This window comes from Apus apus, chromosome 5, assembly GCF_020740795.1.
Source record: "Apus apus isolate bApuApu2 chromosome 5, bApuApu2.pri.cur, whole genome shotgun sequence".
NCBI lineage: Eukaryota > Metazoa > Chordata > Aves > Apodiformes > Apodidae > Apus > Apus apus.
Window position 1 is genome coordinate 6,800,730 of NC_067286.1, and position 21,063 is coordinate 6,821,792.

The 21,063-nt window shown below is 38.6% G+C and overlaps 2 protein-coding genes across 4 annotated transcripts in view; one reads left to right on the forward strand and one right to left on the reverse strand.

Moving 5' to 3' along the window:
- KCNA4 (potassium voltage-gated channel subfamily A member 4) overlaps nt 1-10,444 on the reverse strand; it is a 73,128-nt gene extending 62,684 nt beyond the window's left edge. Inside the window, exon 1 of the mRNA XM_051621875.1 lies at nt 10,041-10,444. The gene's annotated coding sequence lies outside the window, so the exon portion shown is untranslated. The remainder of the gene's footprint in view (nt 1-10,040) is intronic.
- A 2,440-nt stretch (nt 10,445-12,884) lies between these two features.
- Nucleotides 12,885-20,284, forward strand: ARL14EP (ADP ribosylation factor like GTPase 14 effector protein). Of its 3 annotated transcripts, XM_051621763.1 has the most exons (5): nt 12,885-12,982; nt 13,494-14,149; nt 14,788-15,294; nt 16,304-16,434; nt 17,905-20,284. In XM_051621763.1, exons 3-5 carry the CDS (start codon nt 14,872-14,874, stop codon nt 18,131-18,133), a joined length of 783 nt encoding a protein of 260 aa, XP_051477723.1. In that variant the 5' UTR covers nt 12,885-12,982; nt 13,494-14,149; nt 14,788-14,871; the 3' UTR covers nt 18,134-20,284. The 3 variants fall into 3 exon arrangements, with proteins under 3 accessions (XP_051477723.1, XP_051477722.1, XP_051477724.1); XM_051621762.1 differs by lacking the exon at nt 13,494-14,149; XM_051621764.1 differs by lacking the exon at nt 12,885-12,982 and having other exon boundaries at nt 13,494-13,699.
- Nucleotides 20,285-21,063: the final 779 nt, after the last annotated feature.

Sequence of the window (21,063 nt, forward strand, 5' to 3'; positions counted from 1 at the left end):
TCACTGTTCAGAAGATATCTGTGGGATTAAAAAACACTAAGAAGCACATTAAGGAACAATCAGTTAGGAAGAAGCAGAAGTTTGTGAGAAGGACAAATTAAGTCTAAATACAGCAGCATAATATTCCTCATCAGGAAAACCACAATTACTACAGGAGGGGAATAAATGGTCTGAGGCCATTTTGAGTAATAACACAGCAAGCAGCAGAATTATTCACTCCAGTCTAGCCCTTGCCTCATGCTATGCTTCAAACTATATGCATAACATCTTTCTTTCCAACTGCACAGGAAAACAATGAAATGAAAGTTGATACAAATGGCTGGACACATGCAGTGGGTGTTGCCTTCTGAGGAATAAACATAGGACTGAAGTAGAAAGCTGCTCAGAATATTTCTTCTTTGTGGCTAAAAGGGTCGCTTATTGCACTTCAGGTTGATAAGGCCTATCTTCTGTAAGTTCATAATGAATTATTCGATATTATGCATTAGATGTCTCACAAGAAGATTTTTATTATTTTGCAAAGGATCAAGTTGAAATTATAATGGCCATATTCACATTTATGTTGCTACAAATCTGGAATAACTAAATTTGAGAAATATTTTAAATTATATCTGACTACTGGAATTTTGCCCTGGGCTGCAATGGCTTAGCCAGTCCTTCATTAAATTGATAAATGAAGTGAAATTAACATTAAAAATTGATTAATCACAAGATGCTTAATCTAGTAAAGACAATGTAACTGTAAAATTTTGGATGTTTTTTTTTTGTTTGATAGCACAGACAGCCATAAATGTCTCTTCAGATTTAATCTAGGTTTAATTTTATCTGCATTGTAAAGAACCAAGGAAAAGTCCTGATGATCAAATAACTGAACTGTAGGTTAGGATTTAGGGCTAGCATCCACACATCATTAAAGTGTAGTTAATATGGAAAAAGGTACAAATGACTTATTTCTACTTTTAAGATCTGGCCCCAGTCTGACATTTACTGCATATCTTTTTATGTCTGACAAAAAACACACTTTCACTGTCTGTGCCACAGAGTATTGCCCACAAGAAGCCTGAGCCTCGATCTTCAATTTTTTAAAGATTGTAAATTTCAACTTGTGACACTGTAGCTTGATTCTTAACTTTTAAAATCTGGCAATGGCAAACAGGAAAAATTCTACATCTCTCAGATGTAGACTGTTGACTAGAATTTTTGTTTTGCCTGCATTACATCACTAACACAAATATTACTGCTCATAATACTGCTACATTGAAAAGAACAGAGAGGATTCATATAACATTGTGATTGAAAGTACCTCTAAAGTTGAAAAGTAAGCAGGCTGATATCGATGCTGCTTGTCACACAGAATTTTTCCTGCCCAAACCACTTTTTTTTTAAATTTCTGCTTCATCATACAGTAAATGTTGCCACTAAGATATTGTCACACAAATTGTCATATAAATGCAGGAAAGATGGGACAATAACTTCCTTTATTTAAACTAACATGCATAGGAGAACCCTTCTTGCAAAGAGAAACTGTTGTCTGTGCTGTTTCGGAATGGAGTCGTGGATCATCCTGTTCAAGGCAAAATGAAAAGAAATGGTGGTAACAGAAGAGACCAGAACTCTAAAGTTAGCACAGGTTTTTTCCCCCTCAAAGAACTCAGATCTCCCTTATCCAAAAAGGCCAAGTCCCTGCCACCAGAGCTAAGAGATTTCACTTAACTGACAAAGGCTGTTGGAGTATAACACGAGTTTGCACTAAGAAAGGAGCTGGGAACAAAGAGGAGCAATGGTTACTCAGTCCAGTTTAACACATATGATCTGTATTTATAATCTTTAACTCTTTGAGCCTATTTATATCTGTGAAAGGTGATTAAAAAATAATTATCAAATTCAATCTCTCTGTTAGGATACTCCTGATACTTGTGGGAGTCCTTTCAGTGGCAACCAAGATTAATCCTTTAGAAAACAGGCAGTTGTTTATACCGTCCTTGAAACATTTTTTCAGTATTTGTAAATAATTGCAGCAGTAGAAAGATGAAAGAACTGGGCCCACATTATCACATTCTAGCAAAACAAGATGATGTGCTGACATTCCTTTCCCTTTAACAACACAAAATAGAGGACATTACCTCTCTCCTGCACTTGACATTCAAATGAGTGACTGGGAACATAACAGAAAATGTAATTACTGAGTATGTCAACACATAATTAGTGAGTTAAAACTGGTAAATCTTGTCTATTGCAGGCCAATCCAAATTGTCTGGTTCCTGGTATTTGAAAACCCCGCACCTACCCATCTTTGTAATTGAACAGAATATTTTATTGCAGATTCACTCTAATAACCCTCTTCAGGCCCTTCTTGGTTTCCTCAGAATTTAGAAATAAACGAATTTGTCTATTGAATAAATATCCATCCCTAGTCGCTTTGATTGCTGCATATACACAACAGACCTTCAAATTACAATTTTAACCTGACCCTTCTTTTTTCTGCCCCTATTCAATTCTGGTTTCTGATTTTCTTTTTTTACTACAGAACCCTGAAATACGCTTCTTTCATAAAGACTATAGTAGTCACAATTAATCTACCTCTACATTGAAAGTTCAATGATTGTCAGAATTGTCTGATGATGCTGTATAATGTTTCTCAAATTTCAAACACAGTTGAAAATCTAGTATTACCTAGTATAAAATTAAACATTCAAGTCTATCAGAAATCTACTACATAAGGAACTGCTCATGTTTTAGTGACACTGACTGGGAATTTTAGAGCATTTCTGACAATAACTGAATGAAGAAAGATTCACCAAACATGCCGAGCAAAGAGGTAACTGGGGTGATTTATCAGCTTATGGCAAAGACAAAGCATGTTGCTCTGGGAGACCACAAAGTAACATCGAACACTGATGGATCAACATGTGACTGCTGACACACATCTAATTCATTCATTAAGGACAAAGTTAGCCTAAAAGCAAAAGGCAAGCCAGTCCTTCCATCACTTTCATCCCTGTAATGGGTCTTGTAGAATGCATCCCAACAGCATTTGAGCTGGCTCCTGATGTACTTACTCTTGGCCCTGTCCCTTTGTGAACTACAGTGACATTTCTGAAGACCAGAAGAGAGGGGATAAAGAAAAGCTTGAAACTGAACCATAATTCAGTGTAAATAAATGCAGATGCTATCAGAATCCTGCACGGAGATAAATTTTTCTTCTATATCAGCTGCTGGCAACAAGTGCTATTCACTGCTACAAAGAGCTACTACCTTCCACCCAAGGCCAAATAGATCCTTGTGGAAAGACTTGTCTAAAAGCATGATTTGCACAACATTCTGAAACCATTTGATATGCAGCCTGTTAGTACAATGAGCAGTCACAGAACAGTCAGAGAATTTTCCCTTCTGTTTGAATTACCATGTTTGAGTAGATGTACCTTCTTCTTGAGTCCTTTCATCTTGACTTGTGCATAGCCAAATATTGGGTTTGGGTAAAAAATAAGTGGATGAAGACTTTCGAAATTTAATTTCTTAACACAGAAAAAAAGTGCAAAGTTGGTGACCAAGAGCGTCCTGCACCACCTACTTGGCAAATCACTGCTACTCTGTAAACCAAAGGGAAAGCAATCATTCTACTGGATTTTCTCATGTGCTTCCTAAAACGAAAACATATTACTTTCCTTCTATTTCCCCTATTTCAAGAAATCAGTGTCCCCTGACTGCCAGAAAGACCAAAGTCAATTTTCTCAGTGTTTCTTCATTCACTCTGTCCCTGTCCAGCCTAGTCTCCCCTCATTTTGTGTTTTCCTCCATTACCTTTTCCCCTTCTGTTCATCTTGCTAAGTTTCAACATAAATTCTTGCTGCTCTAACATCTGCTTTAGCTTCTCAGAGCTAAACATTTTGCAAAGCTCAAAAAGTTTTCCTACTGGGTTGCACTGTACAGGCATCAGCCTGCTTGTGCTTCTGCTTGAAAAAGATAGCTCAGGCATCCTTTGGTGCTTGGGGAGACAAATGCCTGAAAAGGATTGGATTGTATATACAGATTTTCTATGCTAATGACTATAACATAATACACTACCACTTTTCTGTTAGTCATGGTGCTATCTGGAGAGTAAAGACAACTCCCCACAAACACAAAATCTTTCTTTTACTTTTTTAATGTTTGCCATTATTTCCTGATGCCTTTCCACTATTAAAAAAAAAACCCAAACAAAACAAACACAAACAAAACCAAAACAAACAAAATAAAACAAAACCCTAAACAAAAAAAAAAACCCAAACAAATCAGTGCTAAGAGGCAGGACCATACTGAAAACAAACTGTGAAACACAGTCTGATCTAACTTCAGAATACTCACCCTGATCCAAGCACAGTACACAGTGACCATATTTCACTTCACAAAATTAGCATCCCCCTCCTTCAGCAAAAAGCCACCAAAAGAATGAAACACTGTGCAGAGTACAAGTTACCTCATGGGAACAAACACTGAACAAAGCAGAGGCTCTGTGTACTTTACTGCATTACACCACTCCGAAGAGTTTGTGACAACTAAAAGGAAAAGCACTTGCATGCCAAGACATCTGATAAATATACAAAACATTAATTTATGAGAAGATACTCTCCTGAGACAGAAAACTCCGGTTCCATTGCAAATCTGTTACTTGAGAAGCCACTAATCTGAGATAGGATGAGTCTGCACACTGGGGTCTTTCAAGTGTCTCTGTATTTTTACAAGATTCAGATTAACATCCAGATTAAAATCATCTCTCCAGTCAGATTAATACATAACATTATAACGATGATTCTAACAAAGAGATACTATAAAATATAAGTAATATAAAGTAGCCCTTTGAGGGAGAAACTTCCTCAGCCTAACTCTGACAGTCATAACCTATTTGCAGAACCATTTCCTAGACAGGTTTCCTCCATTTGCTTGCAATAACAGAAGAAAAACAAACCTTTTGGATTTGATTTTTTTTTTTTTTAATGCCACAATTGAAACAGAAATTGTAGCCCATAAAAGCAACTACTGGCTGCCAACATTAAAAACTGCCCTGATACCTACGACTTACATTTTCAATAGGACATCTTATACAAAGCTTAGGACTTTTGATATGCTAAGGACTTTTCCAAGGACTTCCTAATATTTCAAAATGCATTGAAAACATTAGAAAGTAAGTAAATGCATGGTTATAATTTAGAATAAGAGTCACAGAGACTTAAAAAAATTCTTCCACTCATTATAGTTCAGTACCATAAAAAGGCTGTATGAATATAATATGCATAAGCTTTGCAATAAAGGAAAAGAAAGCAATATAAAACACCATAAAGATTACAGAAAAGAAAAGGAAATTACACTGAAGGAAAACAACATTTTGGTCACAGTCCATTAAAGTAAATAAAAAAGGAAATGTTCCAGTGATACATTCATGTATGTAAAATGACATGAATTCAAGATGATGAATGGCCCAAATGTTTGTTTCCAATAGCTGGAGGATAATAAAGACAGGAAAACAAAACAAGCATGTACAGAAAGGAAAATAGTCATTTCAAATGTCTGAAATATCAGCCTTTTAACTCCCTCCCCCATAAGCCTGAGAAGAATTTTCATTAACATACTTCACAGTGTCACTACACAATTATGAATACCCTGTGACTAAAATGAATGTACGTAACTCATTCGCACCCACACCTCTTTAAGCACAACAGTGGGCTCTGTGAGCACCTCCCAGCTTCCAGATCCTGACTGCGTAAGTGGCCACCATCCCATTTTGCACTTTCTAACAAACCTAGACAAAGTAAAGAGCTGTTACACATTCCAGCAGGTCCCCCAATTTGGACAAGAGGCCACATCAAGCACACTGAAGAATGATCTTTGTCTGCAGTGCAGACAAGACCCTCTATTATCTGTATATAACGTGTGAACTTCAGCATTCAGGTAGTCAGTTTATCATGTATGTATAAAGAATACATACATAGGATGTATAAGGATACATACATAGGATACATAAGTGTTGGGAATGGGGAAAGTATCTGGTTTACTAAACCTTTAAGGTGATTTATCAGCTACTGCCCTTTACCTTAGCTCTGCTCTTCAGACATCTTGGGGAAACTAACACTCTGAAACAACAGCCCCTGACAAAAAATTCTGAGGAATAAATTGAGAGCAAATGTTCAACAAAGATCTGATTCTACAGGGTAACTTGGACAGCTCTGCCCAAACAGTAAAGATGGGATTAAGTAACGAGTAAGAGATTAGCAAAATATTTGCCTCATTAAGCCTATTTTAAATGCCATGCATGATAAATGAAGAGTTGCATATTGACTGCATAAAAGAAAAAGGCATCTGCTTCTTTGAAAATAAAACCTGGGAAAGTACTAGAGATTTTTTTCAAAGCAATTGGCAATTGTATTACTATGAGAAATCTGCAGTGATGTGTAGCTAACTAGATACAAGCTGGGCAAGCAGGTAAGGGTCATCTTTTTGTTTGTGCTAAAGAAAGAGAACCTGGAGTCTTGATGCAATGGTATTACTCCCAATATCAGAACTGGTCTTTGTACTTTAGGATTGCATGAAGCAAATTTCAAAAGCAGAATTAACCCCATGGCACCATGACCCCAAGGATTTCAGTCCCCACTGAACAGATTTTTATCAAATATGTAAGACCATGTGATACTTCCTAATACAACTGGTAAAGATTGGAGGGCTAGATGGCTCAGTAATGACTAAACATCTCAGTGAATTTAAAAGTCTCTAGCACCAAAAAGAAGAAATTAAATATCTTGCTGCAAAAAAAAAAAGAGCAACTTCTATCTCAAATCACATGGAAATACTGTATAAATAAATCACTAACACAGTACACTGACTTTAAAAAAAAAAAAAAATTGCACTAATAATAAAAGCATAACTAAACAAAAAGGTACAAGAAAGCAATGAAATTGTCTGACAACAACATAAAGCTGTTCCAAAGTAAGAAATAGAAGAAAAAGTCCTAAAAAAGTTCCTAACTATTAATGTTCAGGAAAACTGTAGACTCTCCAAACAGAAATTGATTAAAATAGTAAGTAATTCCTTTTTCCACAGTTAATATGTTTATAGATCACAGTAAACTCACCTTTCTGACACAAGAAATAAAACATTTGAGAAATGGTAGTGTCAAGGATTTCTTAGAAGACAATGAACGTTTGTATCAGAAATATTGTTGGGGAAAAGCAGACTTTTGTCAGAAAACAAACAGCAAACATATACTGTGATAACCTCCAAGACAGGAAAAAACACTACAGACAAAATGATAGCAGGTCATCATTGTGCATGCTTTTAATTCTTTACATGCACATTATAGCATGCAACCTACTCAGGGAAAAAATTAAAAAGAGCATTTGAAGTTGGCAATGAAAAAATAATATTAAGAATATTAATATTAAAACATGAATAAGTAAACCCATCTCATGATATGAACTGCCTTAAGAAAACATTTGTGGATATTCTAGGAGAAGGTGTTCAGATATAGAAAAATATCAGACTCTGAAACCCTGGAATCTCAAAGCAGACTCCAGCTGATCCCAGCAACCAGGGGTTTGATACACACATGGAGCCTTCCCTCAGCCCCTTGTGGGCACGTGGTGACTCACCCTAATGAAAGCACCTTCCTCTTCCCCTCAGCTACAATGTTGGCACTAGAAGGACACAAAAAACCTAAGAAACAAGAAATCTCAAGGAAGCATACAATGTAACTGACTCCTGTGCCCCAGGAAAAAAAAATATCACTTTCTAATGTAAAAACATAAAGGACATAAATAAACTTGATTTCAATAAAGGTTTTATGGGACAACTGTCTCATTTCTATAAGGATTTCAAGGAACCATAGCAATTCTCATAGCTAGAGTTGATTAAAAAGTTTGATGCACAGTGAGTTACAGATCAGAATGCTGTAGAACTGCACAACACAGTTACAGAATTTTGTATATAGCTCAACCCCTGTAACAGAAGGGGACTGAAAAAAAAAATCTAAGCTCACAGATAAATTTCTTTTTGGTCTACCTACACACCCAGCTGCAGTGAACCTTTTAATACCAAGACTTTATGTTTGATAAGAAGTTGCACATATTCCTTTTTACAAGCATTTTAGGACTCACTGTTTGATGAGTGCAACTGAGGAAATGTGGTAGAAATCATGTGTTAGGAACAACAACCTTAGCAAGGGACTTGGCAGCAAAGCATCACTAAGTCAACATTCTTTATACCTGTTTTATACCAAAATAAGCTTCCCATATTAATTATACCAGTACAACAGCTATACAACCAACACTCCCAGACCTGCATGCTGATCTCTCTGTTTCTTCTCTTCAACTTCAGTAGTCAAACAGTCTTAGAGCTTGCTCTCTGTGGCAGACAGCATAAAGGACATGCAGAATAACCACAAAGCTGTACTATTTAATAGGAAACAATCATATGAGGCTTCCTGGAGCAATGTATAACCTCTAAACCCACATTTATATTCAGATACAATGCCCATTCATAGGCAATGTATTAATTATCTGTGTTTGTGCTTCCCTGGACATAAGAGCAAATTGGGAAGAAGTAACAGACCAAGAGAGAAATGCTTGAGCACGCACCAAAGCAAAAGCAGTAGTAGTTTCCCCACTTGTATTTGATTCACCTACTGCCAGATTGACAGCCTTTGTTTTCCATCAAAACAAGCATGGGGAGGACCTTTTACTTAGTAAAGGTCAAATCCTGAATTCCTTCAACACCCTCATCTGTTACCAGTGAGTAAGTATTAACTGGTCTTAGGCCTGTGCAAGTATTAATCGCTGCCTAAGAGGCCACAAAGAGGCTGAATGAGATTGCTTCAAATAACAGCAAAAAAGTCCCTGCTGCCTAAATCAGAATAAATGCAACACCTTTACAGATGGGTAAAGAAAACTTATCGTGAAAATCAGCACCATCTGAGACATGTTAGAACAAAATGTTATTTACCAGGGCTTTCTAATGAGATCTAAAACTGGCAGAGATGCTGCAACACTTCCAAAGGGCAGCAGACATCCATGTTTCTAAGCACGTTCTCTTCAGCTCCAAAGCAAAGAACACAGTTCAGCAACAGGCTGATGCTACATCATCTGTGAAGTTGCTCAAACAAGAGGAGCAGACTGGAAGCACCAGCCAAAATCCTGCTCAACACACACACAAAAAGAAAGCTCTCACTTAGAAGACAGACAGAATGTTCCAGGCAATAAATTTATAAGGACTATCTAAATATCAGCCTGAAAAGGGCAAAAGATTCCCAAAGAGGAATCCTGAAGTCAGATGCCAGTAAAGCAGATTATTCTCATTGTGACACAGTGAGAATAGCAGCATTGAGGGGATTTGGGGGCTTTTTCAGCCTGAGAGTAGAAATTTATTACTCAAAAAATGCAGTGTGATATGAATCCAAGTATTCCACATCTGTGGGCCAAAATGTCAGTGTCAATTTTGAAAATAATCCATAATCTTTATAGCATTGTCAAATGATTATTAAAAAAAACACAACCAGGCCAGAAAGTTATTTAAGCCAGTGTACTTTTAAAAATCCTTTTTAAAAAACAACTTTTAGTTTTATGATGATATCCAGACTTTTAGCAACTTCAAGATTTGGTATGAAAGAAACAGTTCTGTTGGTGACAAGTCTTTAGCTCATGACCCTCACACAAAATGCAGCACTTGGCATCACATTTTTAATGAGGAAAAACTCATGTGGGCTACTTATTTAAAACTCTGACTATAGTTTAATGTCTTTCTGCTTGTATTTGAGTTTATGTGGACAAAAGCAGGAAATCAGCACTTAACCTTATTGTAATAAAATGTATTTATTCAGGTGTCATTCAAATTGAACTACAGGTGTTTGTAAAGGGTAAAAACATGACAACAAATGGCAACAGAAGAAAAAAAAACAGCTAGACAACATTAATTTAATGGCAACAAAATAAATTCTCTAAGGCCCTCTTCTTTTACCCTTCAGCAAACTAGTATTTTTGTTTGTTCCATGAGCAATATATAAGCAGGGTAATACTTACTCCCAGACTGTAAGGATGAGTTCCAAAAGAAAGTCCCCTGAGCTGTGGATCACCAGAGCATAAGGGAATGTACATGGTGTAAGAAGAGTGGTATCTCCCAAACACATCTTAGGATTTACTCCAAATTTGTTCCTTGTTTTCTCCCATCAATTTGTTATTTTTTATTATCAGGCACCTAGTAATTCACAATGACCCTTTAAACTGATACAGGTCCCCCTGAAATCTGTATCACAGACCGACGCTAAAAAGTGTCACACAAAAAACTGAATACACACACCTCACTGCTCTTCCTATATTTATTTAATACAAACTGATGTAAAAAACTGTATCTCACATATCTCCTTCATGAATTACTCACCTTCACCAATTCCCATCCTAAGCAGTACAAGCCAGCAGAGGCCTTATTGAAGCCTCCTTGAATGGTAGCACTTCACAGTCTCTGTGTCATCACTGAACCAATGTATCACTTAAGTGATACAATATATATGGAATTTATAACAGCCTTCTTTAATAGTCAAATGGAGAAATGGACAACAGCCCAGCCTACATGCTGTTACTGTCTCATGACAATTGAAACTTTGTATTCCTGTGCTTTAGAATCCTGCCTATCTCCTGAAACAAGTATAAAATTATTTCTCACCTCCACAGGCTTTTAATGATTTTTAGACAACTATTCCACCAATCTCTCAACACTGTTGCATAAAGTTAGACAAAAAGACATCCTGATTTACATTTGCATTTTAAAGAGATACAGACAACTTCACATTTCTAACTGAAAACACCCTGATCTCTTTATCAGTATTGGCAAAGGCTACTGTGAATAACAGCCTACTAGAGAAACCCCCACACACACACTTTGCTGCTTTGGCTCTTTTATGCTTTTTCTAATATTTGTGTCCAGTTGGCTTCACTATTTTATTTTGTTAATTTTATTTTTCGCATGGCCAAAATATAGCAGACCCATAACAAATTACTGTTAGGCAGCAAGAAAGTTATGTATCTTTAACTTTAGTAGCTTAAGTTGGCTAAGTATTTCAAGTCAGTTATTTTGCCTTTAAAGGCAAATTGATTTTCTTTTAGGCTTGGCTGGTATTTGCCAAATCCAAGATTCTGACACAGCTTCAGCTTTAGAATGCTCCCAATGAATCCAGGCCCCAAAACTGTTTGAATTACAACTTGATAATCAACTACAAATCTACACCCAAAGTTTTAGGGTGAATCAAGACTGGCTTCTATTGCACTGATCACTACCTTAGCTCCACCCAAAAATAACTTGTTTAGAAAGAGGTGTAATCTGTTTCCATACTACCCTTCAGCTGTGTCAAGCCCCATCTAATGGGTTCGGTATCACTCTCCGTTTTGTTACTAATATTAGTTTCTATGGCTCTTCTTTTATTTTAGGTTCATGCCATGCCTTTCTGGATTTGCTCTGACTGTAATTTAGCTTTCTTACTATTAACACCCACTGAAAATCTGCTGACAAGCACATTAATAGTTAACTAGTTATAAATCATTAGGGAGGGAACTTAAGCCTCTAGTGTGACTAAGTGGGTTGCTTTAATTTGTTAAAATGTTACTGGGCTGTGATATACTGATGTAATATGGGCAACAACTCTGAGGAGGCAGAAACATGTAGCATATGATCTCACAGACCCTTTCTGTCTCATTTTGTCACAACTCAGCAATATGCAGTTATTGTGCAGGGCAGGAGCAACACAGGTAGGGCAGCCCTGTGCCTAACGAGTCTGTATGTCACCTCTCATTTACCAGGAGGGCAACGTTTTCAAAGCGTTGCCACTGAAGACGTCTGGAAAGAACAGCCACATCCTCTAAAAAATTCTGGGTTGAATCCAGTCCAAAAAGAGACCAAACCAATAGAAACCAAAGAAAAATACTTTCATCCAGCACTTCCTTCTTGAAAGCTCTAAAATTCTAAATGGAAATAAATAAACCAGCAGAAACTTTACATAGGCATAAGTGGTTATTTAAGGCCTTCTTTTAGATATCACTAGCGTAACTACAATTTGAGATCAGCATCAGTATTATAAGCATAAGTACTTACTAAGACATCTGTGTTCTGTTTATCTATTGTTCCAAAGACTCCAAGAACAAGGAGTGTATGATGTCACTATCTAGCCTTAGAACTAATGAATAGTCAGTTTCATACCTCCTTCTCTGGGAAGACCCACTCTCCTCAAAACATTTTAGTACTTAAAAAAACAAAACCAAAACCCGAAACACAAACAAAAAACCCCCAAACCAACCAACCAACCAACAAAAACCCCTCCCACACCAAACTACAAAACCAGCCAGACTCCTGAGCGACACTCTACTGACCAAGAAGCTGGGAGGGAGGAGGGTATTTTCCCTAAACGATGCAACAGATTTTCCGTATTTTGCCCTTGGCGACGAGCAAAACAACCCCCGAAGCAACACCGTCCCCCCGCGCTAGCACCGGTCGAGGAAGGGCCGCGCTCCCCTCAGGACTTCTTCCCTCAGGACTTCCCTCAGGACTTCCCTCAGGACTGCCTCACACTCGCCTCAGACTCCAGCCCCAGCCCGCCTGCCGCACCCCGGCCGCCACCTTTCCCAGCCCCACCAGCGCCCAGGGGTGACGCCGTCACAGCCGAGCCCCTCCGGCCAGGCCAGGCCGGGCCAGACCAGGCCAGGCCGTGCCCCACGCACCAGCCCCCGCTCCCTCAGGGACGCGGGACGCGCGGGAACCGCTCCCGCCCAACCGCCCCCGCGCGCGCCCCGTCTCGGGCGGCGCGTGCCCGCCCCCCGCACGTCACCGCGCTCCCCCGCCGGAAGTGCCGCCCTCCCCTCGCTCCCCTCCCCCGCCGCCGTTCATGGCCGCTCCGGGCCGCGCCGCCGTCTCCGGGGGAGCGCGGAGCTCGGGTGCCGGCCGCCCGGCGCAGCGGCGGCGGAGAGCCCACGGCAAGGTACAAGGGTGTTCTCCTGCCGCCTGAGGGGTGGCGGGTGCGCGGTCGGGCCGCGGGGGAGTCGGGCCAGGCCCCCGCGCCTGCGAGGAGCCGGCAGCGGCCTGGGGCAGCCGCCCGGGCTTCCCAAAGCCCTGCCCGCTGGCGGGCGGGCCCGCTGTTTGCCGGCAGCCCCGTTCTCCGCCCCGCCGAGGGTTGGTGCCCTCCGGCAAAGCGAGCGAGCAGCCGGGCCTCCCCCTGGGCGGCCTGGGCCTGGCACCGCTTGGGCACAGGGTCACGGCTGCGGTTTCAGGACCGTGCTTTCCTTTCGACTTCCACCCCAGGGCCACCAGTCTAAACTCTTTAAGTTTCCTTCATCCTTTGTTTCTGCCGGCAGCTGGAAAACCCTTTGCTGAAGCTCTGCCGGCACGGCAGGCTCTTGTGCAGGAGTGCTTTGCTCTGCTGATCCTCATCGCTGTCTTCTGCTCTAGTTTGTTGTATTTGGTGCAGTAAACACTAATTAATGATTTCACAGGTGTGAATACAAGCCTTCGCTTAAGTACTCGATTTTTAAAGCACTCTCCTATTTCCACCAAAGAGAATTAAAAGGCAAAAAGCTGTGTACTCTTCTCAAGGGGAGGAAGGAAAAGACACCTCTGAAGATTCTACCAGGAATTCTTACAAATCAAGTGGATGAGATACATAACTGATGTCACCAGCAAACTGTTTGAAGAAGCTGTGGTGATAGGCTTGATGTGATTTCGCTGTGTTTTATAGTGGTTTTTCAGGTAGCAAGGTCAACTATCAAAACAGATCCTTGCTGCAGGGGGTTTGGTCTAGATGACCTTTAAAGTTCCCTTCCAACCCAACGCATTCCATGATTCTATGCCTGCAAAAAAACTCATGGGTTGAGATAGAAACAGTTTAATAGTTAAAAGAAAAATAAAACACAAGACAGAAAAATAAAACCCAAGAAAAGCAAGCAGTGCAAATGAGAACAATTGTTCTCTGCCAACCACATGATGCCCAGCCAGGACCCAAGCAGCAGCCCTCTCTGCCAACCTCCCCTCCAGTTTTATTCCTGGTCATGACATCATAGAACATGGAATATCTCTGGTCAATTTGGATCAACTGTCCTAGTGTCCTCTCCCACTTTTTATACACCTCCAGCCTGCTTGCTGACAGGGCAGGGTGAGTAGCAGAAGAGGCCTTGAAACTGTTCATGCACTGTTCAGCAGGTAATAAAACATCAGCATGGTATCAACACTGCTTTGAGATACAAATCTGAAACATGGTCCCATACAAGCTTCTCTGGGGAAATGTGACTATTCCAGCAGACTATGCTTTTTGTCTGGTTTTGTCTTGGCAGAGTGGTGTGTAGGTGAAAATGAGGATCCCAGTTAGGTTGTATTCATTGTATTAAGGTTCTCGGGGGTGGAAGGCAAATTAATTCCTTTCTTTTGCTAGAAATTTGTCCCTTGTGTTGCTGTAGAAAATAGTGAGGAATGGGCTCAGGCTTTCATATTTTAGGGCCAGCATCAGGTTTGCAACAAACTTTGGCATGGGTATGAGACCACCCCATGCCTTGCTTCCAGATTGCTTTTAAGTAATGCTACTGAACATTTTTATAATTATTGTGGCTGGGAACAAATGCCTCTGAAAGGAATATAGGATGCTTGATTTCGTTCCAGAATGAAATTCAGCATATTTTTAGTCATTCCTCGACTGGAATTGCTTTATATGCTTTTAAAATTACTTAAATCTAGTCTGTCAAGCTTACAGATAAAGGTTTGCAGCACAAATCTGATTGATTTTAATGCTTTCTCTAGGGTGATCTTCATAGAAACTGCTAAAGACTTTGAAGAAATCGTTTTAGGCAAAATAACTGAAATAAATTGTTGTGATAAAGTAAAATGGATCCTTGTTCAGTTGGAATTCAGCTTCAAGCTACCAATGAATGCCATAAGACCTATTATACCCGTCACACGGGCTTCAAGACTAAGCAAGATATATCTTCAACTGATCTACTGTTACTTCAGCTAAGGACTGGAATAACCTTTTCAGAGAACAATACAATCTGCTTCCACCATGCAAAAATTTACATTGAAAGATTCGAAGACTTGCAAAAATCGTGTTGTGATCCCTTTAACATACACAGAAAACTGTCAAAGAAAAACTTACGTGCAATTGACTTAGATGATGCAACCTTTTTAAGTGCCAAGTTTGGAAGACAGTTTGTGCCTGGTTGGAAGCTTTGTCCCAAATGTATGCAGATAATAAATGGAAGCGTGGATGTTGAATCCGAAGATCGCCAAAGAAGAAAACTTGATTCAGATGTATGTATAAGGATCAGTTTTCTCACCTCCTTTAAGTTCTGCAAGCTATTGGAATTGGGCTTCATACAAGTCCTACATAAAGAAACAGAGCTTTTAAATAGAAATATAGAAGGGTGTGGTCTTTCAGATGTTTGGGAGATGACTGTATTTAAACCTTTATTTGGAACACCTTAAAAAAAATCCCCTTCCCTAGTTAAATGTTATGGCCTTTTAATTTCAAATTACAGTGTGTATTAGGGTGACTTACATAAACTCAGGAGTTGTAAGGCCCAGGCTTCTGCTAGTATTTTAAGTTGTTACTCAAGCCTTACAATAACAAGCTCATGTGCTTAATACTGAACACTACAAAGGTTGCTTCTCACATTATTGTGATAAACTTGTAGCTTAGTCTCTTCAATTAAAAAAAAAAACAACCACTTTCTCTAGCGATTTGTTACCAAGTGAACCTGCATCGAGGTGAATTAAGTGGACTCCTGTTGTGGTGTCTGAGCTGCAAAGGCCATGGCATTTTGTTCAGGGGCAGTAATGAACTGGTGTCAGAGGATAATGCTGTAAGAGCCTGGAATACAGCTTGTGCATTGTTGGATGCATCGTTCAAGATGTGTGCAGGTAATCAGCAGAAATGTGGGCAACCAAATCAGCAAGAGCTCATCCATATGTGCCTTGTAGCAAAGCTGAATTGCCTTCTAGGAGTTGTACATTTCAGCCCAGTGGCTGTTGCCCAACTGTATTTTTCAACTACATTTCAGTATGATAAGGAGATCGATGGGGTGAAATTTCAAAGATTTATTAAAACTGCTACTACAAATCTTGGGATTGTTGGGTTTTGAGACTGGTACAATCCTCCAGTATATAAAAAAATGAAGACTTAAGTTGTTTCCCCTGGGAAATCCAGTGGAGTTGAGGTCAATTGACTTAAGTTATTACAATATCCTGACTGGGCTGGACATTTTCATATGAACTTAGGTTTGTATTTGTGTTTTAATTGAGATTTTCTGTCTTTGTTCAGGGACGTACAGCCAAGGCTTTAAAGTCTCTACAGTTTGCTAATCCAGGAAGGCAGACTGAATTTACTCCTGAGACCAGTAAGAGGGAAAAAAGGCGTCTCCAATCAAAAAATGCATCAATTAATTCAGACAGGTGAACTGTTTCCTATACATACTTTAACTTTCACTACAAAATAAAATAGCCTTGGTGGTCAGTGTCCCTGTGACACTATAATATTTTCTATGTAGATGTTTTGCTTGTTTATGGTTTGCTTTTTTGGGGGGGGGATGTTAAAACTCACTCTCATTATGAGATAAACAAAAAAGAAAATAAAGAGTTAGCATATAGTTCATATATCAGGCAATTACAGTACAAGCAAGTATTTGATAGGGCCTGACAATACTACACAGATCACAGATGAAGCTGTTAATTAATGCATAAACTAACAGTCTGATAGTAGGCTGAATTTGAATACAGTAAGATCAAGCAGACTATGCTTAAAGTCTTGGAATTTTCATCTTTCAAGAAGCTCCACTTGGTAAACAAAAGTGTGCAAGTTAGGACCTTCCCTTCATTTTAAAAAAATAAGTTAGTGTCCTAGTTAGATACTACTAGATAACAGGTTACAACCTTCTGATGTGACTTTAAAAAAAAAACAAACCAAAAAACATTTTCTACAGATGAGAAAGGTATATGCAGCTGTCATTTTCCACCAAAGTTTGGACCAATTCACTCTTGTCCTGATAGGAGTGATAGTAGTCCCAGCTTTAACTAGTCATACAGTATTTGTTAAAACATGCAAGAAAGCGCACGTGAATACCTTTCCTCTGCTCTCCACCTAACTTTAACCCTGTGAGACAGAAACAGACACTAGATGTGCTGCTCACAAACCACACATCCTTTTCCCCTCCTTTTGTTTCTTCTGCTCAATTTGGGCACAAGTTGCAACTAGTGAAATTGTGATGAGATGTTAAGAAAACATTTTATGTATGTATTAAATCACTGGATCAAAATGTTGTGATGTCTCTGACATGAGAGCTATTCAGAACTCAGCTAGATGCAGCCCTAAGCAACCTGATTTGAGTTGACCTGGCTTTGAACAGAGGGGCCAGACAAGGTAACTTCCAGAGGTCCCTTTCCAAACAGGGTTTTTCTGTGATGCTGCAGTTTAACAGCATTTTTACAGAGACAGATAATGATGAAAGCATTTTAAATACTTTCAAATTAGGATGTGCACACCCTAAATGATTCTACATGACCTCCATCAAATTACAGCTACACATTAACAAAAGAAAATTTAATTCAGGGAGCATTTTGTATCATCTGAAAAGTGTCTGAATCTGAAGTTTACATCAGGTAGCTAAGAATATTCCTAAGTGGTTGAGTGTGCTATCAAAGAAATAAAACCTTATTATTCTTGAGGTTATTTCAAAAGCACTATAATGGCGATACTATTAGGACCAAGAAAAGTTGTCAAATACAGTAACATAAATACAGCTTTTAAATTAAGTGTTAAAGTGAACACCCAAAGAAAGCAAACTTCTGTGCACAAGTATTAGCAACGTGGCATTAAAATAAGTGGGTTTTGTAACCTGGAAATAACTGTTGTTTTTCATTATACAGGCAAGTTATACCAGCCAAGAGTAAAGTCTATGACAGCCAGGGACTGCTGCTTTTCAGTGGGATGGACCTCTGTGATTGTCTGGATGAAGACTGCCTGGGGTGTTTCTATGCTTGTCCCAAGTGTGGCTCCAACAAGTGTGGAGCTGAATGTCGCTGTGACCGAAAGTGGCTTTATGAGCAAATTGAGATAGAAGGAGGAGAAATTATTAGAAATAAGCATGTTGGTTAGTGTATATGTGCATTGTTTATCCTGAGTTTATATTTCATGCTTTAAACACAGCAGTCATCGTTTAGTGGTTTAATGAAAGCCATTGGATTATTTCACAATCCACATGATTAATGTGCTCACTTTCACATAATTTTCAGTATGATTATAGAGATATTCTTAATCATACTACTGTCTTTTTGCAGTTTGTTCTACCTTATACTCAGTCTTGTTAGTCATCCAAGTGAGTTCTAACTGAACACTCATTTTATGTAAGTATAAGGTGCTACATTTTATGTGGCATATCCAGAGCCACTCACCATCGTTCCATATTCTGTTTTGTAGAGTGTTCCATGTCCATGTATCCCTCATTTTTTCTCCTCTAGTTCAGGTTGTCATGATTTTGAATCTGTTTTAAGTTGAACACTTTAAAAGTTCTCAGTGAATTTACATGCAGTATTAATAAAACTCTAGTATTAATATGGATGCTATATCTTCTATAGATTATCCCAGCTATATCTGATAAATTGAACTATGTTCACTTAAAATGGATTCAGAGGCATTCAGGAGTTAAGATCCCAGCCAAGTTACTGGGATTTGAGATCAAGTTACCCTTATGAATTCAAACCTCACTATTAAAGTGTTATTAAAACTGTCAAGGCAATGAAAATAACACGTTAAAGTATTCAATGATGGTACTGGTTTGTTGGTTTCTGTATAACAATTGAAAGATTTGCTGTATTTATCATCAATCTAATGAATTATCAGTCTGGAAGGGTTTTAAAGTAAATGTTTACATGCATCTGAAATTAATTCCAGTGCCTGTTTCCAAACTAAGAATATCCAGAGTGCCACAAAAAAAAAAACCCTGTTGAATTGAAATTGTGTGGGTTGACACAATATCTATCCTCATTAAAACTGTACAGCATAACAAGATTGAAGATATTTTTAAAAACAAAATCTTAATAACATTGTTATTTCTTGGCATTATCATTGTATTTTGGATAAATTTCATAATTCTGTGATAAACTGCATATTTATTTGGTCACCTTTATTAAAAAATACTATTTAACGATTGATTTATGAATATTTACTTGATAAAGTTGTAGAATCTTATTATTTGTTTTGAGTGTTTTCTGATAAGTGACATGAAAGCTGCATGGCTAAAATCCAAAGTTACGCTTGGAGTTGTGCTGACATCTGCTGGTGCTAGTGAAGTGCAAGCATTGACTTACACTACATTTTATGAAATCTGCTACAAAAAATGAACAGCCTTTCTTTTTTTGGTCAGAGCATTGGCTGTTCTTCCAACTGATGGCTCGCTTATTGGCCTTGGATTCCAGCCACGTTTATCATAAGAAGAATCATGTGAGTTTATTTAAGGAGAGAAGCACACTCTTTAAACTCTTTTCCAGACAGCAGCACCATAGCTGAGTAAGAGCCACGGCTCCCCTTACATGCAAATGGCATTTAATGCCTTTTACTTGTTGGCTACAGAGCCTGTATGTCCTGACACAGCAAGTAGTCTTGTGTGTTCAATCCTTGTTTGGAACTGTTTCATCTCTTAAAGCAACCTTTTGAGTTAGATGGAAATATAAAAATATACCTCCATGAAAGAGAGGGAGGGAGGAAAAGCTGGTCCAGTCTTGTATTTTTAAAGTATTTATTACTTTTGAAATCAGACTAGAGTCAGCAGTACTTATTGTTCTTAACAGGCTTCCAACTGTTTGATGAATATAATTTGCCACTTAAGTCCACAGTTAGATGCAGTAACTCTTAAAGCAAGTCTACCAGTAGCTTAAGTTGCCTAGAGCATCCCATTATTAGAACTGTATTTCTCTGTCCACATTAAGTCTCAGAAAAGCATATTCAGTCTCTCATTTTACAGATTGACTAGCAGTGAGTACTTTCCTAAATAAATCACTCAGGTTGTTTCTGAACAAAATGCATAGGACTGCTGTTCAACTGAAAACCTGCCTGAGTACTGGGTTCTGTTGATTGCTCTAGAAGATATGGGAGATGTAGGGCTTTTTTCCAGGGCTTTTTTCCAGTAAAATAAGACTTTTTGGTTGTTCACATGTCCTGTTTACCTATTTGAGCCATTCCCCTTTAGCGGCATTTCCTTAACATGCCTGTGTTGTAGTGTGTTAAGTTCAATAAAACATTTTTATATAATTCCATGTCCCTTTCATCTGTTTTTCTGTTAAAAGACATTGTTGCAAGTAAAACTTGCGGTGTCTTGCTAGATTTAAAATTCTTTTTCCATTTTTTTCTGCATGTTTTTATGAACACTACACAAACTTACCCATCGTAATACACAAGCTATTTTGTCATTGTCTAGAAGTGACTGCATATGGTTCCCAATGCCATATATACTTCCCTATCTCTCAGAAATACTCTACAACTGAGCCTGTTAAACAATATGTTGTTTTATTATAGCCAAAGGAAACAAAGGCTTTCCATAAAAGCCCAAGTTCATAAACCGGGTATAATAACCACTTTCATTTCTGCATGCAGCAAAGAGAAAAGCTGACTGCAGATACCCCAGTTACCATGTTAAAAATGGCCTTGTGATATTAATTGTAGAAATTAATGCCCAAAGTTTACATATTCTAAAGACAGAAATCAATTACAATAAAATAAATCTGTTCTATGACTAATACATATTGCATGGATCAATTGGAGTTTATTCAACAGAAGCTCCAGATTTATATAGTAGTGTTAAGTTTGGGTTTTGCCTCACGCAGAGCAAAAGTCCCATCAAGTTTAGAAACGTGGTCAAATTTAACATCTGAAATCAGTAACAGTTCTTCTGTGGACCTTGTGAGAGTTACCACAAAACTTTGGGTTTGTATCTAAAAATGGATGTGCCCTTTTGTTACTCCATTAATGGAGGTGAAAATGTCAGACTGATGCAGGATGCCCTGGGATGCTTTCTGTTCATATTTGAGTAA

Excerpts from the sequence above, each read along its gene's own strand:
- ARL14EP (XM_051621763.1), top strand. The coding sequence starts at position 14,872 with ATGGATCCTTGTTCAGTTGGAATTCAGCTTCAAGCTACCAATGAATGC. Across the intron at positions 15,295-16,303 it reads GAAGAAAACTTGATTCAGAT|GGACGTACAGCCAAGGCTTT; the intron begins GTATGTATAAGG and ends GTCTTTGTTCAG. Across the intron at positions 16,435-17,904 it reads GCATCAATTAATTCAGACAG|GCAAGTTATACCAGCCAAGA; the intron begins GTGAACTGTTTC and ends TTCATTATACAG.